General features: G+C 37.7%; 2 protein-coding genes across 3 annotated transcripts; both read left to right on the plus strand.

Moving 5' to 3' along the window:
• The first annotated feature begins 291 nt into the window (after window positions 1-291).
• On the plus strand, window positions 292-19,064 carry mtmr1b (myotubularin related protein 1b). Of its 2 annotated transcripts, XM_079898310.1 has the most exons (16): window positions 292-520; window positions 1,282-1,387; window positions 2,867-2,932; window positions 9,462-9,537; window positions 9,754-9,848; window positions 10,745-10,852; window positions 11,572-11,673; window positions 11,796-11,879; window positions 11,973-12,122; window positions 12,677-12,865; window positions 13,793-13,978; window positions 14,824-15,030; window positions 15,130-15,222; window positions 15,333-15,446; window positions 16,293-16,469; window positions 18,040-19,064. In XM_079898310.1, the coding sequence occupies exons 1-16, from the start codon at window positions 471-473 to the stop codon at window positions 18,187-18,189; spliced, it is 1,953 nt and encodes a 650-aa protein (XP_079754436.1). In that variant the 5' UTR covers window positions 292-470; the 3' UTR covers window positions 18,190-19,064. The 2 variants fall into 2 exon arrangements, with proteins under 2 accessions (XP_079754436.1, XP_079754437.1); XM_079898311.1 differs by lacking the exon at window positions 2,867-2,932.
• A 489-nt stretch (window positions 19,065-19,553) lies between these two features.
• hmgb3b (high mobility group box 3b) lies at window positions 19,554-25,359 on the plus strand. Its single transcript, XM_079898357.1, has 5 exons — window positions 19,554-19,676; window positions 21,390-21,569; window positions 21,668-21,810; window positions 21,911-22,085; window positions 24,416-25,359. The coding sequence occupies exons 2-5, from the start codon at window positions 21,420-21,422 to the stop codon at window positions 24,557-24,559; spliced, it is 612 nt and encodes a 203-aa protein (XP_079754483.1). The 5' UTR covers window positions 19,554-19,676; window positions 21,390-21,419; the 3' UTR covers window positions 24,560-25,359.
• Window positions 25,360-26,455: the final 1,096 nt, after the last annotated feature.

The following is a 26,455-nucleotide window of genomic DNA, read 5'->3' on the forward strand; positions in this document are numbered from 1 at the left end:
TTTGGAGAGGATTTGGATTTGGAGGAAGACATGTTCCGAGCCAGATGGGTGCTCACCCCTAACTCCCCCAGGATTTTAGCAGAATCCTTGAGACGCTTTCCAAACATTACCTCACGCTATTGCATTTTGGGTAACGTAGTCTTGTTGATATTTATTAGCGCTGGCGTGGCGGTGCGGGAGGCGAGTTTACGAATCAAACTGCGTTGAATGCTGAGTATTAATATTAATGATCGCGTGATCGCCATTGGAACATATCGACGCAACGTAATTAATATTCATGAGAAAGCCATCGCCATTGGATCCTTACGCAGCACAGACCTGATTAACATTTATGAGCGATATCCCTAGACAGTAGGATTTCGCGTCTTTGCGAGTCACAAAGTTTTAGCGTTATCAGTTGTATGGCACACGATGAGCCTTGGATATGCACCATAGCGTGATTTTGACTTTCTGTAAGCTTACAGTAGAGGATGGACAAGCGACAGACCGCACCACAGTCAAACCCTGAACCTCCAGACAGGTCAGTGCCAATAACACCCCTTTTATATATTATGACACCCTATCTACTCCTCCATCAGTGGCGTGGATGCTCTTTTGCAAGTCGCGTTGGTTGTGATGGCTGTAGAGTTTACGAGGTGTCATAAACCAGGTGTTTCACCGCGTTCTTCGGTTTAGTTACTGAGTGACTTGATGCAAACAGAATCCTTGGGCTTACTTTGTTTGAATGAGGTGTTGTCTCATAACCAGACATGCTGATAAGAAAGTAGGCTAGTTTATCAGCATGAGCAACGCTGATGACTTTTCTTTATTAAAGGTGCACTTTTATTTTTATAGCTAATTAATGTTTTACTCATGGAACAGTGGTTATATATATTTTTTTTTAAATAAATGATCCACGCATACATGAGATGATAACTGCAGACATAGTATTAGAAAAAGCTTTTGTTATTCAGTGCAGCGGGTCGCCCCCTCATGGGCGCCGCTGTGTTGATATCACGTGACCAGCCGTGCCATGTAATTGGCTGAGTTACTAATAGTAAAAAAAAAACAGTAATTATAATTCTTTACAGCCAATGCTCAAGACATTTTAACAACTATGAATATAAAAGTACATAAACTACAGATGCAACAGCAGAGTCTGAGTCAACAACGTAGTTAAGAATGATTAACTTTTGGGGTGAATAAGAGCCAGCTGAACATAAACAAATGTTCACTGAGCGCGCTTATACTTAAATTATTGTCAGAAGTATTGCGTAACTCACTAACACTTTCATATTATAGTCCCACAGGGGCTCATGTTGAATGGTGCAAACAACTGATTGCAGCCACAATGTCAAGTCCGATCTCTGGATCCATCAGCTCAGAGACTATTTCTAGAGAGTGCAAGGTATGTGTATGTGCTAGTGTTTATATTATTTTTTTAATTTTTATTTTTTTTTAAAGAAATTCTTTACACAGATCTCTTTCGGTTTGGATTGCATTACTTTTACAAAGAACACATCTGCTTTCTTTTGTTTTGAAGATACTCATGACACTTATGTTCCCTGATTTATTCATGTTTTTTTTTTGTTTTTTTTCACTTATATTTTATCAATGTGTGGCAATAGGTAGAGACAGTAGACCGCATACAGAAGCAAACAATATGACGAAACATGTAAATGCTCACTAACTCAAAACAGGTTTCTGTTTTTTTTTTTTTTTTTTTATGCATTGCCAGAGATCTCCACCCAGTGTTTTTAGTGTATACACTCTAATGCAAGAGTCAGCACAGTTTATACAACTGCTGTTTTTGTCATGAAACCACAGTGGATCAGAACATTGCTGATCAAGATATTTTGTCAAGTCTACTCTCCACTGTTTCTAACAAATTTCATATGAAAAATAAATAATTTACTCCTCATTTTGTTACAAAACCCTTTCAGTGGAACACAAAGGGTTATTTTTTTCCTGGCCATATCCTATAATCATAAAAGAATCATAAAAACAGTCGAGATACCTCTGCTGTAATTACTTCTGACGTCAAATGAGCTTTGTGTGAGGAACAGACTGAAAAAGCATTCTGTTAACCACCAGATACTTAAATCTGTTGAACACAACAACAGATCTGTGAATCATTCAGACCAGTTTTATGAACTAGATCTACTGATTCAATGAAAAGACGGAAAATCTGACTCAAAGGAATCAGACATCGCTAATTCCCTCATAAACATGACCAGGAGAGCTTGGTTAGCTGTCAACGTTTTTTAATGTGAACAACTTACTTTTTGGTCTGTTCCTCACACAAAGCTAGTGGATGATTAGCAAGACTTGGAATATAGTGCACAGATCATATGGACCAATTTTATAATACATTTATGGGGGGGGGGGAAGCTATGGAACTTCAAACATTGATGAATCTCATGAGTTGAGATCTACTTTTCTGTTAATCATGCAGAACCTCTGATTGATTCTGACACTGCTTCTGTTTCGGTTATTTAAAGCATGTCAAATGAATGTAAATCTTGTCAAATTAAATAAAAAAGTTGACTATGATAACAAATTGTAAATTTCAGAACTTCTCTCTCCAGTGCAAAAATACCCTGTATTGAAACATAAAAGTAATGTCAATATCATACTGTTCTTTTCAGAGTTTTTGGTGCAGAAACCTTGACTAACATTTAAGACGTCTGGAAAAATATAAAGCGATACGAAATGTGTATGAGCCCTTTTGACCTTATTACACCTGCATGAAAGCTTGTAGTTCTCATAGTTTCTTGAAATGATTGCATCTTTCTGGTGTGTGGTTACATGCACTGCTCTCTTTTTCTTTCTCTTTCCTCATCGATCTCTGTTTTTTCTGTGGTGTTGTGGTGTTTCTTTGGTGCAGGACTGTGATGTGGAGGTTAAAGGATTTCTCTTGGACAGTGACCCTCAACAGACTGCCCCCTCTTCGGCAAGTCTTTCTCTGTGTGTGTTTGTGTGTGACTCCGTTAACAATTTGACATGATTACTTGCTTACAAACAGAAATAGACAGTTTCAAGACACTTACATCCAAATAAAATAAACAAGCACACAAAAGTAATTTTAGGGTTAAATGCTATTTAACATGAAATCATTTTTCCTCTTCTTACTCTTTTCAAGCTCCCGCTCATGAATTAACCTTGCCCCCCAATTCACTCTGTAGATGGTAGTTAAATACCTGAATTTATATGCATTAACTAGCTTCCCCAAGCATGTATTTGAGTCCATCCCCATCTTTGAACTCTGGGACTGTTCATGACACATGCTTCTGTTTCTCTTGTTGCAAGTTTTTTGTCGCTAGTAACAAGACAGATGTTATCTTTACCTTGTGTGGTTATGTCAGTTAGAAAGTGGCACTGGAAAGGGATGGGGGTCAGTCTGTCCATCTATCTGTCTGTCTGTCTGTCTGTCTGTCTGTCTGTCTGTCTGTCTGTCTGTCTGTCTGTCTGTCTGTCTATCTATCTATCTATCTATCTATCTATCTATCTATCTATCTATCTATCTATCTATCTATCTATCTATCTATCTATCTATCTATCTATCTATCTATCTATCTATCTATCTATCTATCTATCTATCTATCTATCTATCTATCTATCTATCTATCTATCTATCTATCTATCTATCTATCTATCTATCTATCTATCTATCTATCTATCTATCTATCTATCTATCTATCTATCTATCTATCTATCTATCTATCTATCTATCTATCTATCTATCTATCTATCTATCTATCTATCTATCTATCTATCTATCTATCCATCCATCCATCCGTTCGCCCATCCGTCCATCAATTTATTTGTGTCTGTCTATCTGTCTGTCGTCCGACCGTCCGTAAAATCTTGTAAATGTCTGCTTATTATAATGATCTGTTTTTTTATATTTACCATAATATTGTTATCCATGTAAATGTACTAATTATAATATTTGGATATCATTTATTTTCATGCTTGCCTGCAAAGGCACTTTAGATTTATTACAGTGAACACATTTTCAGTTTGTTTTTACCCAGTCTAAATTATTTTCTGTGCCGCAGATGCTGTCGAAAGAGCATGATTTGTATTTGAATCTGCTATGCCTTTTCTCCATTATTGATATAGCACATAACTGAATGTGTGAGGGGGAAAATACAGATGGTTTGGCTCATATGCCATTATGAAATATCACCACCCCGTGCCATCTTTCTAGGGCTTTATTAGCATAATGCTGAACAGATCTCCATAGATCTTTTGTCTTGGTGAAGGTCAAGCCTGTTGAATTCCACAGTGCTGTCGTTGTCCTGCAGCTGGACCGCAACAGAATGACTGAATTCTCTGATTCGTCTGTGTCCACGAAGCTGCCAAACAGTTCTGTCACTGTGGGTGGAGCAGACCCTCATCCCTCTGAACTCCCTACTGCTTGCTGACAGCAGTTTGCACACAGAAACAGCTTTTTCAGGGCCAAAACATTGACTTGTGGTTCATGGGATCTTAAAAGATAATGCATGTAGGCCAGAGTTTTACTAGTTACTGATGCTAAATTCACCATCAAGATGCTAGAGTTTTGTACATGGTTGCCAGAACGTTACTCTCTTTGCTGAGTGTGTTTTAGCTATGTGAAGTGCATATTCCCTTCTGTCAAAATTAATGAAAGCATCCAAAAATATGAATCTCACTGAGATTTTCGTCAGTGCTCTGAATTACAGCTTCCGCGTTTAGTTTACAGCCTTAAACATTGGACCGGCTGTTTGCTTTAGGCAGAGAGAGAACTTGGAAAGGAAAGGAAAGGAAACCACATACAGAGTATTTCTGTATCTGAGAGATATTTTTATAAAACACCATTTCTTGTTTAACACACAATTTAAGAGCAAGAACCACCAAGACTAGTTTGACGATAACTCAGACACCATCCACAACCTGCTTAAGGATATGCGAAAAGCACACTGGGCTACTTTAGACAACCCTTCATCCATTAAGACTAGACAGCATTGGCAGGCAGCTCGGTGGAAATTGCAAAAGGAAATATGGGTCATATAGAATGAGTGGTGGACTGAAAAGGCACATGAAATCCAATCCTTTGCCGATAAAAATTACATGCATAATTTTTATAATGCTGTCAAAACCATTTACGGTCCAACAAATCGCTGCCTCACTTCGCTGAAAACAGCTGATGGTCAGACAGAATAGTATTCTATTGAGGTGGGCTGACCATTTTGACACCCTGCTTAATCAAGACTCTGATGCAGACCCCACCATCCTGGACGAATTGCCTGAACTTTCTTTCTTTGTTTATTTATATAGCACTGCTAAATGTAACCGAGGTTGCCCAAAGTTCTTTACATTAAAATAAAAAAGAATAAAAGATAAAATATAAAACATACATACCGGTAGTAACAAATCTCACACCACAGACACCACATATACCACATTGAGATTACCTGTTATAAGCAGTCAATGATAAATGCGCCTTGAGCAAGTTCCTGAATACTGATATAGATTTAGCAGATCTAATAGATAGAGGCAGCTCATTCCATAATCTCGGTCCCATAACAGCGAAAGCGCGATCACCTTTATGAAGGCGTTTAGTCCTTATACGACAAGCAGTATTTGATTTTCTGAACGCAATGCTCTAGGGGGATTATAAGGAATCAAAAGTTTTGCAAGGTACACAGGGGCCTGATTGTTTAGAGATTTGTATACTAACATTAAAATCTTATATTTAACTCTAAGATGAACGTGGAGCCAGTGCAAATTAGCTAAAATCGGAGTAATAGATTCATATTTCTTAATCACTGATTGTAAACGGGCCAGGGATGTGGCAGAGATGCCACAATAGAGGGAGTTACAATAATCGAGACGCGATAGAACAAAAGTATGAATAACTCTTTCGAAATTAGTTTTTACTAGGAGACCCAGATTATAAAAACAAGCACGTACCACCGAATTGATTTGCTTCTACATTTTTAGGTTATCATCGATTTGGATGCCTAAATCTCATACCGACGTTTTACAGTAAGGCGCCAATGGGCTCAAATCTAAAAGGACCTTGGTAGGGTCATTTGGCTGGCCAAACACAATGACCTCTGTTTTGTCGTCGTTTAACATTAAGACATTTTTTGCCATCCAGTTTTTAACATCATTTTGGCAAGCTAGAAGACAATCCAAAGATTTCGTCGGGTGTCTTAGTGGTTACAATTGAGTGTCGTCGGCGAAACAGTGGAATGATACTCCATGCTTTCTAAAAATGCTACCCAATGGGAGCAAGTACAAAGTGTTGGGAGAGAGAATAGACCCTTGCGGTACACCCCATGGAAGGCGTCTTTTAGTGGAGGTCGAATTTCCAGAATTGACTGAAAAATCACTTACAAAGGATTGAAACCATTTCAAAACTGTACCCTTTAAACCTACTGTGTGTTCAAGGCGAGAGATAAGGATGTCATGATCAATCATGTCAAGGGCTGCGCTCAAATCCAGCGACACCAGAATAACAGCATCTCCTTTGTCTAGTGCCAAAAAATATATAGTTTAAAATTTTCAGCAGTGCCAACTCTGTGCTATGGGCTACTTTAAAACCGGATTGAAATGTTTCTACTATAGAATTTTCATTTAAAAATGAAAGTAATTGTTGGAAAACTAGTTTTTCTAAAATTTTCGAGACCAAAGGCAGCTGTGAGATAGGTCTATAATTCTTCACATCATCCGGGGCCAGATTTGGCCGCTTCAGCATGGGTGTCACCACAGCATGTTTAAACTCTTGTGGGAATGAGTCTCGAAGCAGGCTTTTGTTGGTCAAATGCACTAAACTCACTGATACACAGTCGAAAGCCTGCTTTAACAACCGACTAGGCATCATATCGTTTATACAGCGGGTGGGTTTCAAATTGTGCAACATGTCTTGTAGTAGTGATGCAGTAATAGGCTGAAACTCCCTCCACTCTGCAATGCAGAGTGTCTGATGGATCAAAAGCCACAAACAGAATCTGGGAACGCTGATCAATGATCTTTTGGCTGAAAAAATATAAAAACTCCACACACGAAATCCGTGAGGACTTTTTGTGTGTGTTGTTTAACGGATCAATAACAGAATTTATAATCGAAAACAAGAATTTCTGATTACCAGAATTATCCTTAATAATGTTAGAAAAGTAAATATTTTTTGCATCTCTTGCGTCTTTCTGGAATTGGAATAAAGAGTCTCTGGGGGATTCATAGTGGGCTTGCCCTTTTTCCATTTTCTCTCTGCCTGCCAACATTGTCTTCTGAGGGAACGAGTCATTTCATTCAACCAGGGATTTACTTTTGATTTATGTTTTTTATGGGTCTTAACGGAGCAATACAGTCCAAAGTATCAACACAGGTGGATTTTAACAAAGTCCAATGGTTTTAAATGGCGCAGAGAATTAGACATTTGTAGAATCACTTAGTTTCCTTGACCAGCACACAGAGTCATCCAAAAGCACAGGTTGAATGCCAGTCGATGTCTTATAAGTAACAGGCATATGATCTGAAAAATTTGTCTCACAAACCATTACATCATCAATTTGCAAATTATGAAGTCTAACATATGACCCCATTTGTGAGTAGGGCTATTTACCCATTGCACCAAGTCAAACGATTCAATCAGATTTAAGAATTCACTTGAAAGTGTGTCCTTACCACAGCAAATATGCACATTAAAATTACCCAAGAGCAAAAAGCGATCATTCTTAGTAGACATTTCGCTCAGCAAATCAGAAGATTCCTGGACAAACATTCTATTTGGTTTCGGAGGCCAATAGACTAAGCCGACCGTCACAGGGTTTGTAGCTGTAATTTGAAACAGTTGAAGTTCAAAGCTTTGTAGAGGTTCAACCGGGAGTATGAACTTCCTCACATCCACAATCTCAGTCTACCACCAACCTTCCAGGAGGTTCTATCAGCTGTCCGTTCCGGTAAGAGCAACAAGTCCCCTGGCGCTGATAACATCCCTGCTGAGCTACTGAAGGAGGGAGGGTACATATGTATGCGCACCCTCTACCAGTACATCACCAAGGCCTGGACTGATGAGAACATCCCACAGCAAAGGAGAGATGCAAACATTGTAGTCATCTATAAGAACAAGGGTGGCAAGGCAAAAGTAGGGGCATATCACTCCTTTCTGTTGGTGGTAAGGTCATGGCCAAGGTGCTGCTTCAGAGACTTATTAACAACATCACTGAGTCAACGCTGCCAGAATCACAGTGTGGGTTTAGAAAGAACAGGAGCATGATCGACATGATCGTCACAGCCCGGCAGCTTCAGGAAAAGTGCCGGGCGCAACATCAGGACATGTTTATGGCCTTTGTCGATCTCTCGAAAGCATTCGATACTGTGCAAAGAGAGCTCTTATGGGATGTCCTCCTGAGGTTTGGCTGTCCCAATAAGTAACATCCTCCGCCAATTCCATGATGGGGTGACTGCTCGGATGACCATAGACGGACAAGAGTCCGAGCCCTTCCTTGTACGCACAGGGGTGAGGCAGGGGTGTGTGCTAGCGCCAGTGCTCTTTAACATCTTCCTCCTGTGTGTCACGAAGCTTCTCCACAACGAGATTGAAAACAGCAGTGGTGTGGCAGTGGACTTCAGATTAGATGGCAACCTCTTTAATATTAGGAGGCGACACGCAACCACAAAAATCTGTAGAGAGCAGGTCCTGGAGCTGCAGTATGCAGACGACTGTGCTTTTGTGGCCCATACTCCGTGTGTGCGTGCGTTTTGTAAAGCCTCATTCAAACTGTCAGTCCAAATAAGATTTTTGTGCATATGAGATTGAAACCAGATCAGATTTAGCAAGTGTGAACAGCAAAAAATCCCATGAAATGCGATTACGTATCTGTTTCGAAATACATTCATATGTGGATGTCGAGCAGTGTTGTGTTGTAAATAAGACAACATCTGTATTGAAAACCCCCCATGTTGCGGTTGTTTTGGCGTATAGCTACCAATGCAACGTCAAGTTCTTCAGGATTACATGAAAATCACAAGCTAGGAAGCAGGTTGGATATAAACTTCGCAGAGCAGTGGGCCTCCAGGAGCAGGTTGGAAGACCTACTGTATGCCATAGACTTTCACTGAAGGGGGACATGGGCCATATTTAGGGACCATAATGTTATAGTGACATTGGGTTCTTGGTTTGCTCTTATGACTTGACCAGTATGTTGTCTAGAAACCAGCCACAACACCTTAGAAAATAGAAATTCCCTGCAAAATGGTGTTGAGTTTTATATATTCTGCTTATGTAAGTGACATGTAAAATGGATTAACCTAAATGCCAAAAGCCAACAATCTAGATTCTAGAAATCCAAATAAGACAGCTGGCATATGTCTGTATTAATCAGAATTTTTCAGAACTTCTGAAGAACATCTTATCAGAATCAAAGCTTATTCAGAGTATGGACCTTAAATGGAAAATAATGTGCATGTAATCATATCAAGAATGTGTTTGTTCCAATGTGTGACAGGCACTCAGAGAAGGAAATAAGCAGGCTCAGATGGAGGAGGCTCCACGTGTTCCTGGAGAAACCATCAAGGCTATTGGTAAGGACCTTAACACGTGCGCATTTGTGGTTTAGCATCTTTTTACCTGATGTAACAGTACAGAACCATCATGAAGCATAGCAAGTTTATTATAATATTAAAATATTATTGTCGTCCTTTTTAGTTAGTATGGGTTAGATAAGTGGATGGAATTAGTCTTCCACACATATGCACATCAATGGTAGATAACCTTTGTATGCAATGGTGTTTTCACAGTCAAAGACGTCATGTATATTTGTCCATTCTCTGGGGTTGTGAGAGGGACTCTCACCATCACTGATTACAAGCTCTACTTTAAGAGCCTGACACGGGTAAACACACTCTTCTACTTATTTTTACATTATCGAAAGAATATTAATATTAAAGAATAATGTTAAGGTACAAGCGGCAACAAAAGCTTACTGTTGTGTCGCCTCATGTCAGTATTCTGGGTCAAAAAATTGTGCTTGAACATTCCACTAAAGATGCACGATATATCGGCCACCATATCGGTATCGGCCGATATATGTTCATTTTTAATGTTATTGTTATCGGCCCCAAAACAAATTGGCCGATATATTAAAGCCGATAATTAATGGATTATTTACTTAAACTGAGACACGCACTGTGTGCCATGATGGTTTTGAATTGCTTGAAATATGGAATCACTTCAAAAAAGGATAATACAATTAAGTGAAACATGAAATTATACATAAAATTATAATGAGAACATAATAATTGTGTGCTTGGGACATGGATTTTAATGGTGAGACTTTTGTTTTTGTAATAAGGCTCTCAAAAATTATATAAAAATGTGTATTTAGATTTATCGGCCAATATATCGGTTATCGGCTTTCTAATATAAAGAATTATCGGTTATTTTTTTGCTGTATCGATACACCAATATCCATGTGACACTGAAGATTGGAGTAACGATGCAGAAAATTTAGCTTTGTATCACAGGAATAAATTACATTTTAATAATATTTCTGTAATACTGTATTTTTGATCAAATAAATGCAGCCTTGGTGGGCATAAGAGACTTGTTTCAAACACATTAAAACATTTTAATTATTTCAAACTTTTGAACAGCATCGTACTGAGTTTCTGTTGAGTTACTGTCTCAGTAGATTGATTAAATTAGTGCTTTTATTCCAGTGTTTTCTCAGATCTCAACAAGCACAAATGTTTTGATTGGTTATTAAGGTTGTTTCTGTCTTTGCGAAAGGATTCTCCATTTGTGCTGGATGTGAATCTCGGAGCCGTAAGCAGACTTGAGTCTATCGCTGTTCAGAGTCACGGAGACAACACTCAAGGACTTGAGATAGTCTGCAAGGCAAAGGACAAATCAGTTTTCTTCTTCTCCACCCTTCATTGGCTCTTGGCCTATGGAAGCTTGTTTCTGCCACTGAATAAAAAATAAAAAAGGTGATTATCTCACAAATCTGACTTTTTTTCTCAGAATTGCGTGATATTAAGTCACAATAGCGAGTTATAAAGTCAGAATTGCATGATATAAAGTTGCAATTGCGTGTTATAAAGTCAGAATTGCGAGATATAAACTCACAATTGCGAGTTATAAAGTCAGAATTGCTTTATAACTCAGAACTTTATATCACGCAATTCTGACTTTATATCTCGCAATTGTGAGTTTATATCTCGCAATTCTGACTTTATATCTCGCTATTGCGAGTTTATATCTCATAAACTCGCAATAGCGAGATATAAAGTCAGAATTGCGAGATATAAAGTCAGAATTGCGTGATATAAAGTCAGAATTGCGTGATATAAAGTTGCAATTGCGTGATATAAAGTTGCAATTGCGAGTTATAAAGTCAGAATTGTGAGATATAAAGTCAGAATTGCGTGATATAAAGTCAGAATTGCGTGATATAAAGTTGCAATTGCGAGAGAGAAAAAGTCACAATTACCTTTTTTATATTTTTTATTCTGTTGCGGAAACAAGCTTCCATACATGGCCCCTTCCCTTTTCTGTCTTAGCTTAGCTTTTGATTCTCTTGCACACATTTTAAAATTGACCATTTCTATTCACAGGACCTGAGAAACCCCCGGTTTGCGTACAAGAAGGAGGGACAGAGCGATTTGGAGGTGTTTGAAATAATGTCAAAGTATGCGTTCCCTCTCTCCCACAACCTGGTACGACTTCTTGAAAACACCCACACATGACACCAGCGTGAGGATGTGCTACACACACCATAGCGCACTAGCTGACGATGTTTCAATGTGTTCAATGATACACATTCCTTCTCTTCCCTCAGCCTCTCTTTGCCTTTAAATACCGAGAGAAGTTTCCAGAAGATGGCTGGAAGATCTACGACCCAATCGCTGAGTACAAGAGACAGGTAAGAACTGTCATCACCACTCACCATATGCAAAATGTGTAATCATTTTGGTATTGCAGTATGTTCTGATGTCGATGTTGTGGGTGATGGCAGGGTCTTCCAAACGAGAGCTGGATCATCAGTAAAGTGAACAGCAGTTATGAGGTGTGTGAGACGTATCCTGCTCTGCTGGTCCTGCCTTCAAACGTCACAGAGGACGAACTGAAGAGAGTGGCGGCCTTTAGGGCCAAACGGCGTTTCCCTGTAAGAAGTGTTGTTGTTTTTTTGTTTGTTTTTTAAACCTTTTTAACAGTTAAGTTTTACTTTACAACGGACCTTTGTTTGGCCAATTGAAATATCCTCTAGCAGCATCTGTATTGTCATCAGGGGTATTATAGTTAACGAAAACGTGTTTGATTCTCAGTACAGGCATGGTTTGCAGTGTGTGTGTGTGTGTGTGTATTCACTACTCACTGCTTCTAATGTGTGTGCTCTAACTTGGAGGGGTTAAATGCATAGGACAAATTCCGAGTATGGGTCACCATACTTGGCCTTCACATGTCACTTTCACATAAAGCTGTGATATCAAGTGGTTGTATACTTACTTTTTAATAGGCCTTCTCATTAACACCATTATTTATAAATTCAGACCGATTTGCAAATACGGAACACACTCGAAAACGAGAGACGGTATTTATCACGTGAACATTGCCGTAACCAATCATAACGCTATGGAGGCAGTTTTTAACTATGGATATTAAATATTAAATATTTGTTCTGTCATGACCATCTTCTTAAACGTAATCACATTCCCTCAGGTGCTGTCCTGGATTCACCCTGAGAGTCAGGCCGCTATAGTGCGCTGCAGTCAGCCACAGGTGGGCCCGTCAGACCGTCGCTGCAGGGAGGATGAACGGTACCTTCAGACGATACTCGACGCCAACGCTCAGTCTCACAAGCTCTGCATCTTTGATGCTCGCCAATGCACTGTGGCTGACACCAACAAAGTAAGAAACTGTGTTTTAAAAAACAAATACTACAGCCAGTGTTGGGGTAATGCGAATTACGTAATCAGATTACTTTTTACAAGTAACTTAAGTAACGCATTACTTTTTAATAAACGCATTAAATTTACAATAAAATATCGAGTTACTTTTTTAAACAAGTAACGCAAGTTACTTTGTTTTTCCATTTATTGCCTGACATCTGTTCTGTCCCCATGTTGAGAGAAATCGTGATTAGTCGTTGTGTGCGCCGCGTGTAAACATTATGGTTATTGTAGTTCTAGACTAAATGTGAGCATTTACTCATCTCACTTGCACAAAAACAGATTCAGCAGTCCTCAAAATGAATAAAAACTGTAAAATGCTAACTCAGAATATACAAACCCTGAATAATGGAATGTTCAATTATTTAAAAAATTATTAAAAACTAAATAATTAAATTACTAAAAAGCAAACAAACAAGCCTAGCCCAGGTGAGGAAAATTAACGCAAAAGTAATGTAACATTACTTTCCATAAAAAGTAACTAAGTAATGCAATTAGTTACTTTTGTAGGGAGTAACACAATATTGTAACGCATTACTTTTAAAAGTAAATTTCCCCAACACTTTTATTCAGGAAGGACACGTTAAATTGATCAAAAGTGACGGTAAAGACATTTATAATGTTACAAAAGATTTATATTTCAAATAAATGCTGTTCTTCAAGGAATCCTGAAAAAAAAAAATCAGTTTCAACAAAAAATTATTAAGCATCACTACTGTTTTCAACATTGATGATAAGAAGGCTATGAAAGAAATGATAGCTCATAGATTGATGGGCTATGTCAAAACATTACAGCATCATGTGTGATGACCATCTTGTGCCAGCAACAAACCCACTACTGTACCAGATTTTCTGGAATGGCTGATATGTGGCTCCACATTTATAGACCAAAGATGGAGGATATGAGAATGAGAGTTTCTACATCAATGTGGAGCTGAACTTTCTGGAGATCCCCAACATACATGTGATGAGAGAATCCCTGAGGAAACTCAAGGAGGTGGTGTATCCTGCCATCGACCAACAACACTGGTTCTCATCCGTGGATTCTACGCACTGGCTGGAATACATCAGGGTGAGAATCTGGATTATGTCACTACACCGTGTTCGTTTTTGAAGCCATGATCGAGTCAGGTGGTCATGATATTCTGACTTTCATACTCAGGAATTTTCATTGATGTTTCTGTTTTAAAATATTTCTTTCACTTTAATTTACAAGCAAGCAATTCATTGGCTGATTCTGTAGAGAGGCTTGTTGAAGTATAGCCTGGGAAAACCCAGACAAACTTCCGGCAAATTTAGATTTGCTCTGCAAGTAGTCTGGCAAAGAGCCCATTCAAGACGATTTCTAATCCGTCCAAATCGAGGCACCAATCAGAAACGTTGAGACAGGCTTTACACGATGACGATCGCTCTGATTGGTTTTAGGTCTATCCAATTGCGCCCAGAGGCATTTGAGCGACGTCCGTTGGTGACGCCCCTTTGGTAATGAGTTATTAATGAAGCTTTGCCAGACCATAACTCAGTTACTACTGAGAATGGTCTGGTTTTAACCAGGCTAAGTTGAAGTAACCTTCTGGGGCTGGATTCACGAAAATCTTCGAAAGAACAATTTCTGAAGATAAATTCCAAGAAGTTCATATTTCAAGTGAAATTATTTCAAAATCATGCATTACTCTAAAAAAAAAAAAAAGTACCTAAGTAGCATGTAAGTAGCATTATGTTTATAAGCGCAAGTTACTATGTCGTCTGCCACTTTAAATGCTCGAGCAGGGTAGATTCTGATTGGCTGTCAATGTTTTTAATGTTCATCAGCTGGGAAAAAAATTGTTCTGAAAGAGATTCCAACAATATAATTTCTCTGTGAAAAAATAAATGAAAAGTATTTCTTAAAGGTACAGCCTCACTTTTTCTCTGTAGCTCTTGCTAGCAGGTGCGGTTCGCATCGCAGACCGAATCGAGTCGGGTAAGACGTCAGTGGTGGTGCACTGCAGTGATGGCTGGGACCGCACGGCTCAGCTCACCTCTCTGGCCATGCTCATGCTGGACGCGCACTACCGCTCGCTCAGGGGCTTCCAGGTGCTGCTGGAGAAGGAATGGCTGAGCTTCGGACACCGCTTTGCTTCGGTCAGTAACATTCTGCATATAAGGAAAAACCCACACTGCATTGAATGTGTACTAACATCTCACTGTATCTTCCTCTACCTCTGTCTTTCTGTCTGTTAGCGTGTGGGACATGGAGATGGGAATCACGCAAACTCTGAGCGCTCGCCTCTCTTTGTGCAGTTCATCGACTGTGTCTGGCAAATGACACGACAGGTGAGGAAAAAGTGTCAAGTGGAGCTGAGAATAAAATAAAAATTAAACATGTAAGATACGACGTTATTATATCAGCCTTTTACAAGTTTTCTCTTTTGTTCTCTCCATAGTTTCCCTCTGCATTTGAATACAATGAGCTGTTTCTGGTCACGGTGCTTGATCACCTCTACAGCTGCCTGTTTGGGACGTTTCTCTACAACAGCGAGCAAGAGCGAGTCTCGAAGGCAAGAACAGATGCGTGCAACTGTTATGCGCATTAATGTCACTTGGTTTTAGTGCCTGTTTACACCTTGTCACTATATGCGTTTTCTGTGTCTGGATAGCTGTCAGATCGTGAAAACACCAGGTGCAAATGCCCTCCGAAATGCTTTCGGATTTAAAAGGGACCCGTTATGCCCCTTTTTACAAGATGTAATAGAAGTCTCAAGTGTCCCCAGAATGTGTCTGTAAAGTTTAAGCTCAAAATACTCCACAGATCATATTATACCATGTTGTAAATGACCATTTTAGAGTGGAAGGGAAAACATGCTGTTTTCTTGAATGTATCTTTAAATGCAAATGAGTTGCTGCTCCCCACCCCGCTTTCCAGAAGAGGGCAGAGCCTCTACAGCTTGTGCGTCAGGTTTTGATTATCATCTCTATCGCGGTTACGCTCACGTGACACTGCAGTTCTTCATCATGATGAAAGTTTATTATCTGCATGCGTTTTAAAGCTGTATCAGTCTAAACTGATATATGGATTTCTGAGCACACACATCCGAAGCACATGCACAGAAAGCTGGATGTCAGACGGCGAGTCCCGTGAGAATTAAACCAAGTTCTCTTTCACATCTTATTGCGCTTAAACTGTCAAATACAGGTTATGTCAAAAACATGTCAGTACCTCTTCAGCAAGCTGACGTGTAAAATCCTTTAGATAAAACTGACAGTAAGTCACTGATGGTAAATAAAATGCAGCTCATATCTGTTGCTTTGGTTGACGTGAACTGGAATTAAAGCGACCAGGTGTAAACAGGGCTAATTCTGTCATGATTTACTCACCCTCATGTCATTCCATTCTGTTTTTGCAGGAGGTTTACAGTAAGACCGTTTCTCTATGGTCATATGTGAACAGCCAGCTTGAGGAGTTTACCAACCCGCTGTATGTGAACTACGAGCACCACGTTTTATATCCGGTAGCCAGTCTGAGACATCTAGAGCTTTGGGTCAGTTATTATGTGCGCTGGAATCCTCGCATGAGGCCACAGGTGAGCAGGGGATGCGGAAGATGATGGTTGACCTAATGTTTAATAACTCATCATTCCACATGTGTTTCAGTGGAAGTTGAACTTGTTGAACTGTAAAGCCTTACATGTGAAATAATAGTAAAAAAATATATATATATATTTTTTTAAATGGAACGGTTTATTGAACCTTTAGACAAAATATTTTTAAAAATAATTCCATATGTGTTTTTTGTGTATCATATTTGATACATCATACTCAAGGATGGAGAAAACACCTAATTTGTATTTGCTTAGGCCAAAACTAAGAAAAAATATGCATTTTGGTGCAGTTGCTAATATTTATGTGTAATATTTATATAAATTTGGCCATATATATGGTTAAAAAGTAAGAAGGAATTCTGATTGCTTGTAATGTAAATAAATGTAAAATATGTACATAAAATGCATATACATATCAGTAGACATTAGCTCATTCAATAATATGTCTTAGTAACATGATATGTAAATCCTAAGTTGCTTCAGTCCAGTGAGTGTTCATCTTGAAATATTACTAACAATATAAAAGTTATCACGTTTACTTTATCATTTCATTAAAGATTTCACAGCAAAAATACATGTAACACGACCTGAAGATGGACCTTTTTAGAATTACCCTAAAAAGGTCATTCTAAGTAAATTTTACTTTTTTTTTTTTTTAAGTAAAAACTTGATAAAAAAAAGTTACTATCAATCAGATGACAGAAGTCATGTACAAGATTGTGTGCAACAGGTTTTGTTCATGCTTTAGAAGTTTTCATATCAAATTTTCATAGGGTTTCTTGCATTAAGATTTCCTTAAAATGTTATTTTATTATTTAATTACATGGCAAAACTTATCTTTTTGACCATTTAATTTAGACCTTATATATATATATATATATATATGGGAATTTAAGTCCACACTATTGAATGTATTTATTTATTTATATATACATTTTAATTAGATTTTTTTATGTGTAGTAACCTTCATTTTTTATTTATTAAATTTTTTTATGAAGAGGTGGTATTTGGGAAACCTATTTGGAAATGATCATTATTGTACACCATAATGTAGAAGTAAGCGGCACGTTTCTGCGTTCCACTGCGATGCTTTTCTATTGTTTTCCTATATAAACGTGCTACTTTGACATGCATTCGCCATTTGATTTACAATGCAGTTAATACTGCCATTGGATACTTCACATTTGGGAGCAACAAATGAACTTGGTTGCTCAGGTCAGCTGAATTTTAATTGGATAAAGAAAATATATACGAAACATTTGTACAATTGTTTTTATCTCCTGCTTGAACTTGATATAACTATGTTTTGGAGTACAGAGTCCTTTTTTTAACATTTGGATAAAGAATAAATAATACATAAATATAAAAAGGCAATTTAACAATTATTTATCAATGCATTATTTATTCTTACATTTGACATTTATATGTATTTATTTATATATGCATTTTAATTTGACCTTTTTATTTTTATTATTTGTTTATTATCTTGTAATTTAATTGGAATTTTACAAAAGTTCAAAATGTGACGTAAAAAAAACTTTCTGTCTGTCAGGTTCCTGTTCATCAGAGTCTGAAGGAGTTGTTGGTCCTGAAGTCTGAGTTGCAGAAGAAAGTGGAGGAGCTAAAACGAGATGCAGCTTCATCACATTCTTTCTCCTCTTCCTCAGAGCATGAAGGCATACCCATGCAGACTACCGTCTGAGCATTTGGTCATGAGTGCCATCTAAAGGCCATGAAGCCAAAGGCTAAATCCCGTAGCACTACATTCAACAAACATTTTCCATATAATGAGTTTTCTATGCATAACTTTTTGAAGGGTATTTTTATTTCGTCACTTATTGTTGGGGGTAAAAATGAAAATTGCACATTCGGTTGATGATTTTAACATCTGAGCTTCATCAAGGGATGGGTTTCAAGCATAGAAGTTGTTTTTTTTTTCTTTTTTTTATCAGTTTTTGTAATTAACAATAAAATGTAATCCAGAACAAAAACATACCTGAATATACCAGTGGCTTTGGCAAGAATGTTCTTGCTCTTTTATTGCCTCCAAGAATTACTACTAATTAAAATGTAACATAATTCAGAATCATGCATAATATAAACTTGCTCTGTGGTAGCACATTTATTTTACACATAAACTGCCACCTTCAGATAAACTATTATTATTTTAAATGCAATTCAATATTACTATGACAAGAATTACTAAAAGTTGCCTAATGCATACATATTTTATTGTCTAGATGCATTTGTAATACCAATGTTTTAAATTTTGTTTTATATAAATTTTTATAATATATGTCTAATTTGTTATAAGCTTACATTTGTAATTGTGTATATTAATGTTGAACACAGAATTTTGTTGTATGAAGAAAGAAATCTTACAGAAACTGGTGTTATATCTGCTGCTTTTGGTAGTCCATTATATCTAATTTCTGATTGATCTATCTGCAAATGTACTTTTAATTAGACATAATATAGTTACTTAAAAAAAAAAATTAAAACTTTTTTTTAAAGCATGGGTTTGAAGTACATGTAAATGCCATTTAAGCTAAATATTTATAATAAAACAAATAATTATTGTCAGTCTTTGTCAAGCTACATTTAATCTTAAAAACAAGTATATCCTTGATGCATGGTTGTGGAGCAATAATATTATTTAATCCACTCAGGGATTCGAGTATGACTTTAATTTTAAAGTAACTTCACTTTATTTTGATTATATTACCATCTTTCTCTTTATGTAGGCCCTCCTCATATTCATATGGCAGCCAAACTACCCCAATTTCTACTCCTCAACTCAGTATTATCACGCCCTAAACACTGTATAGTATGCAGACTTAAATTGCTGAATACAGTTTCTCTATAGTGCACTGTAGTTCACACTCACACGTGGTTTGCCACAGACCTTTTTAACTTTTGTTGTTTTGACAGCAATTCCCGCCTTGTTTTTAAATAATGGGGCGTGTCTTAGGCTTTTATCCAATGCCGGAGCCCGTCTTATGAATATGTAAGTTCGTTTGACCAATCCACAGTTGTGGAGGCTGTTTTAAATGCGCGCCGGGACTAACCAATCAGGCAGGTCTCGTAGTGAGCTAGCGCGAGGCTGTGTGGTCTTCTATAGAGAGGAAGCGCGAGGCCGTTAGTGTGACTGACTGTGGAGAACAGACGACAGGACAAACATTTAAGAAGGTATCTATAAAACTCTCCATTTTAAACTATTAATTATTGCCTGATGTTCTTTTTTAAATCCTATTTTAATTATTGAAATCCTTTTTTTGTTACACAAACGATACTTTATGTTTAACTAACAATTTTTTCGTGTATAAACTGATTTACAGTGAAATGTTAACGGTGGTGTGTATTTTGTTTCTTTCTAAACCATTTTGATTTCCTTTAAGGTCCAATAAAACTACATTTTTTGTCGGTTAAACCGAAGTTGGGTGACGAACGTGCTTTTAAAATGGCTGGCGATATAAAAATTTGCTTCAAACAAAACACGGGTTCCGAAATGGCCTGAAAGTCTGTCGTGAAGTGCACCGTGTATCATGGCTGTGTTTGCTGTGTAATAGTTTCATATTTTCGTATATTTGCTGGTTAAAGAGAGCATTGAGCTGTTAACAGCAGCCAATGCCAGTCATGGCTGGTTTGACTCTGCCTTTGTTGCAAACGGGTTTGTGCCGGGCGCGAATTTGCGAATCCTACTATGGTGAAGCGTTGGCTCATGAATATTAATTAATTCGATGACGTTGCTACGTAAAGTCTCTACAGCGTGACTTGACTTAATATACAACGAACGCCTTCACTATAGTAGGATTCGTTAATCCCCTTAACGCCCACCTAACTGCGTGTACATGGCAACCAATCAATTAGCCATGCGGGGAGAACGTCACTGTGCGCAATTAATATTCATGAATCATGTCTTAAACCTTCACGGTAGTAGGATTCGTGATTTGGCGTGCAGTGTGAAGCTGGTAAAACTTTACAAAAGCTTGCCTCGCGGCACTTTGTGTTTAATGGACGACTTTTAAAATGTCGACTTTGACAAGTTACTCGTTAAATCATGACCTCGAAGTGTCTCTTGTGAAAATGGGGGGTGCAAGTCATTGTTCCTCGCCGCTGTTAGAGGCCATTTTAATGAATAGCGTCTGATTGAGGAGACGCGGTTAGTCATTCGCTCTCTTCACACAATGCCTTTAAATTAGTCACGCTTTTAAAGGACGCTATTTTGGGAAATAATCAATAATTTGCAGCAATTACATTTAAAAATAAAATTTAGTTTCTGTCATTAATTTGCATTTCACAACAGGAAACGTGTAAAAATAAACAGTGCATGACGGACCTGGCACCTCGGGCGACGTGCGTTCAGAATAAGTTATATATCTTCTCCCTAAGGTTATTTTTATTTTATTTTTTTATTTTATTTTTGTTGAATAACTTATAAATCTTTAAAGGCAGACCCACTGTGAGCTGTGAGTGGTAATCGATGGTATGCTTCTGTTGAAGCCATCAGCCCACATGAATTCAGTTCAATCATTACCCATGATTCTGCTAAAAAAGTCCTCCAATCAGATAATCGAAACAAACTGCACCAGAAGAACTTTTTAGCACCTGCCCGCTCCCATGAAGCACTGCGGATGACGTTATAGTCAATCTTCCTAAGATTATGAGGCCACATGACTTGATGTTAAAAAGTGCACCGATTAATAATTAAAAAAAATACTGCAAAATTCCATAAATTGTCAATTTTGATTTTTTTTGTTTTCTTAAACTGATAGTCTCTTGGGATGCCATGTCCCATGGACAATGTTGAATGAAAAGATGCATTTTATGTGCTCTGAAACTGTGGCACCTAATCATTTGTGGTTCTCTCAGTAAATTATTAAATTATCTGTGTACTTTTAGGTTTGTTGATATTTGAGTCACTTCATAATAATGGCGAAGGGTGAACCAGGGAAGCCCAAGGGCAAGATGTCCGCCTATGCCTATTTTGTGAAGACATGTCGTGAAGAGCACAACAAGAAGAACCCAGGTGTCTCTGTTAACTTCTCAGAATTTTCCAAGAAGTGCTCTGAGAGATGGAAAGTAAGTAGATTATTCCTATTTGTATGTCTATCTCCAGAAATTAATGTAAAATGAATAAAAAGGCTACCGCTAGGATCTTGAACTGTCATTTGTTGCAGACTATGTCACCAAAAGAAAAGACTAAATTTGACGACCTGGCCAAAACGGACAAGGTCCGATATGACCAGGAAATGATGCACTACAATCCAGGAAAGAAAGGTCAGAAGCAGAAGAAGGATCCTAATGCTCCAAGGCGGCCAGCGTATGTTTTCTGTTCTTTATTCCATCCAGAATTACTTAAAATGAGCTCTAGAAATATGGTCCTATGTGGTTGTTGCATAATTGTTTCTCTGCTTTTTCAGGTCTGGATTTTTCCTGTTCTGTTCAGAGCAGAGGCCTGGTATCAAGGCTCAGTGCCCCAGCCTGGGCATTGGAGATGTAGCCAAGAAACTTGGAGAGATGTGGAACAATCTGTCTGACTCTGAGAAGCAGCCCTTCCTATCCAAGGCCAACAAGCTGAAGGACAAGTATCAGAAGGTGGAGAATGACCTCTCAAATGTTGTCCTCTATAGTGTTTGAATAGTGGTTGAAGAATGAATGACTTGGGGCTGCCCCCGACTAAAGATTTTTTTTCTAGTTGATTAGTAGCCGTTTATTTAAGCCATTAGTCGACTAATTGCACGTTTATTTAATTACTTAATCATAATAGGCTGTATATTACAATATATATTTATGAACGTGTCAGAAAACAGCAAGGAGACATTTTAATTATTTATTAATAAACTAGTGTTTTCTGAGGCAGTGTCAGCTGAAAGATGTTGACAATGCTGACTCGCCATCTCCACAGTAGTGGATGCGCCTTTAGAGAGAAATGGACCTTTTAATATGGGTTACATATAGAGTGTTTGTTTTCATATTGGCTCATTTAAAAGTAGACATTTCAAACTTACTATAGATATATATTTAATGTCTGTGAGGTAAGTATATTCTGAGTTTCAGTTCATTAGGTGTATTTTAAGTTGTTTCAACTTTCCACTTATCCAGTGGGGGGAATGCAAGTGATCACGCCGGCGCCTCCATGTCATGCAGTAAAGCGCACTACACTTCCACACTCGGCATGAACACTTGGATATGGTTCAGATAGCAGTTCACATTTATTTAGGTCAACATAAGAGCGAGCGGCCAAGTAAAGTTGCTACTTGCATGTTTCAAATGAGGAACCATATTTGAGGTCGATGGGTGAACATTTGGATTTCCTGTCCAAAGTAGTGTAATTACCACAAGGACCCGCTGTTAACGATCTGTCCCTGTGACTGTGACTTCGCCACTTCTTGCGTGACTATTAGGGGGCAGTCCTAGTGACTATATAAACAGTAATTTTTTATATATATATATATATATATATATATAAATTTTAAAATGTAATTTTATTCCTGTGATGCAAAGCTGAATTTTCAGCAGCCATCCATTATTCCAGTCTTCTGTGTCACATGATCTTTCAGAAGTCATTCTAATATGCTAATTCAAATATTGCTGCTCAACGTATCAACATTAAACAGTTGTTAAATGGATTTGTTGTTAAATAGACCCCATACCTCTGAACGATAGTGTATGCTAGGCTTGGCACGATAGTCGGTGTTACCGGTGTTACACGGTGTTCAGTCGCAACACCGGTTTCATCACTTGCCCACCGCAGCACCGCAAAAAAAATTTTTTAAAGCAATTAATTACGCAGTATCCGTATTTTCTGTCACCAGTTGGCTGTTGTATGATCACGCTTAACCATTCAAGCACGACAAAACAAGAGACCGCGCTGTAAGTCCTGCTACACACACGCACACACGGAAAAGACGCGCGTCAGTATCGAGTTCTCTTTTCGGCCTTGAACAAAACATAACACACACCAATTATGCCAAAATGTCCGTTTTGTTGAGTGTCCTCATAAGAGCAAATGATTTAAATAATATCATAAATTAATGTAGAGATTTGTGAGAAAATGTGACGCGTGTCAGATGGAGTGTCATTAATGTCAATCAAAGAACAAAGGTCTCCCGTTAATTTTGACTGCATGGGAAGAGATCGCGTCTTTTGCGTTTTTCATGAATAATAACGAACCCACCATTCACACACTGTGGTTGAATTCGAAATCGCGCCCTATTACTCTCAAATAGGGCGTTATTGTTCTCAACATGATCTCAAGCAGTGAAAAATAGAGGACACTGACAATGCGCTGAAAGACAGGACCGAGCAGGTAATATTTAATATGAAACAAAGTCTCAACTTTCAAATTTGGTCAGTCAAACAAAAATAAAATAGGCCTACCGTTTTTTTTGGCTCTTTAATGTGTCGTGACAGATTGCCTCAGTTAAAGCCAAGTTCAAATCCGAAGTTAATCAATAACTCTTCTGACTGCTTTGTTGCACAAAAATGGTGGAATTTGATTGGTCAGATCGCATGTCAATCAAACTCAATACGAATGATGAATTGACGCCATGTAAAAAAAAATATGACATCACTCTAACACCCCCCACCCCCACGATGAAACCGGTAATACCGGTGTTGTCACAAGTCGATTAACCGGTGGGAGAATATTATCACCGTCACATCTCTAGTGTATGCTAATATTTTTATTCATAGTTTCCACAAATATTAAACCGCACAACTGCTTTCAACAATGATAATCCAGTCATTGAGATGTATGTGTTTTTAATGGTTGTGTTTCACAATATTGCTGTTTTTACTGTATATGATCTAATGCAGCCGTGGCGAGCATTAGAGACCCCTTTCAAAAGCCTAAATCTTACCAACCCCAAACTCTTAAACTGTCGTAATTCTCAATTTCTCATGTCGTAATTTTGCTTTCTCAGGATATGGCGGACTACAAAAGAAAGGGAGAAAAAAGCGGAGGGGCATCATCTGCCAAATCCAAACCCAAGGTTGAAGATGATGACGACGACGATGAAGACGACGAGGAGGAAGAAGAGGATGATGATGATGATGACGATGACTAAAGAACTTGTTTCCCCCTAATTGAGCAGTAAGTTATTTGTTCGCTGCCAATTAGTTTAAGTCTAAGAGGTCTTGATGTCAAGAAACTTTTCAAGGTCTTGATGTCAAGGCTGCTATACACTGATCACCAGTAGACAAAGCCCAATGCATGCAAGCTCTGACTTCAGACAACCAAATTCTCAATGCCGGGTTTGCTGGTGGTCCTGTTACAGCTTGCTATTAAACTGCATTGGCAAAAGCAAAATATTTCCACAGTTCGACAATAAACAAAGTGGTAGCAGTACATACTCTTTTTAAAACTATTTAAAGTGGTGTGTTTCTGTATGGCTGTTGACTTAAAGTTCTTTTCTTTTTTTCTATTCTCCCAGCTTTCAAAATGCACAATTTGTGGATAGATTTAAGGTTTCATTTTTCCGTTCGGCCACATAAGCTTCCTGCGTTGTTGAAAGGTTGTTTGTGATGTGCGGTTATATTATTATTTGTGTAATTTTGAATGATTACATTGATAATTTTATGTGTGGAGAGCCTGTGGGGACATTTTCAGCTTTAACCGGAGGCAAATGATCAAATGCTGGGAAAGCTCTTATTTGCACCTTCAATTGTTACTTTTTTTTTTCTCTCTCTCTCTCTGGTTTTTTTTATTTTATTTTTTTTATGTATAGGTGACACTGTGATTTGAAATAAACATGGCATTTTTAGATCTCAAATGATTCAAGTGACTTTCTTGTCTGCAAAATGTTCAATGTAGTGTGTAAATACTTGGGGTATTTTGTCAATGTTATCAATAAAGTGATAAATGGTAGTTTCTTTTAAGAGTGCTCATTTAATTTGGATTTGTTGTTTTTCCTCTATTTAATAACATTATTTGAGTGCAATGACTGCAGTGAACCACTAGATGTCAAATGGCACCAATTGCAAAAGCTGTGCATTTAACAATCTAGAGAAGGCAAAATCAGTGAGAAAATAGTATGTTAACAAACAGTAAATTAAAAGTACACAGAACATCAGTGGATGTTTTACTGTCCCATGTGGATTTATGAATGGAAGTGCCATTGCTAACCAGTGACAATGTGTGTCTAAACTACACTTACTACACCTATTCATACTATAAAATATAATAATTGTTTCCCTTCATAATGGTCGTGAATTACATGAGTCATTCCACGAAACCGGTATGATTTGAGTCCTTCTGACTTTTTTTTTTTTTTTTTTTTTTTTTTACACGTGTATTTTACCTATTGGGTCATCAATTTTAAAAGTCTCCTTTAATAAAGTTTCAAAATAATGGCATTTATATTAGAAATTATCTTGTTTTTTTTCAGTTGACACCACCTATTTTGTCATGTCCCTCGTGGCCTTCTATGAAAGTGTACTTGGGATATGAATAATAAAAAGTAATAGAAAAAGTCCATACATTTTGCCATTCCCATGAATATCTATCTGTGCTTTTTTGCTGGTAATGTTTTTTTTCTAAGTAAATTCATGATTATTCATTAAAATCACATTAAGTTTCGTACCTCAGTAATCCCTCAACCCCGTTACACATCATTCTCCCCCATAAAAATAATGAACAGATCCTTATGTGACATCAATAACAGGAAGTAACATCATAGAAGTCTTCTGAACAACATTATGTGCAGACACAGGCAAGTTACCACCTTCTTTTATAGCTTTAACTTATTTAGAATTGTGATATTGTGGTTGTCAAGCTCAACGACTCAACCCCATTACATCAAATAAAGAATTCTTTTACTTGTGAAAATAATCTTTGTTATTTCAACAATATACATGATTTCTTAATATCATGCATGCCATGTGCTCTCCTGTTATTCACTACATGTAGAGCAGTGGCCATTTTCAAGCAAAAAATCACAACCCCGTCACACTCAAGCCCGTTA

The sequence above is a fragment of the Squalius cephalus genome (assembly GCF_949319135.1).
Source record: "Squalius cephalus genome assembly, chromosome: 17".
In the NCBI taxonomy this organism is placed as follows: Eukaryota; Metazoa; Chordata; class Actinopteri; order Cypriniformes; family Leuciscidae; genus Squalius; species Squalius cephalus.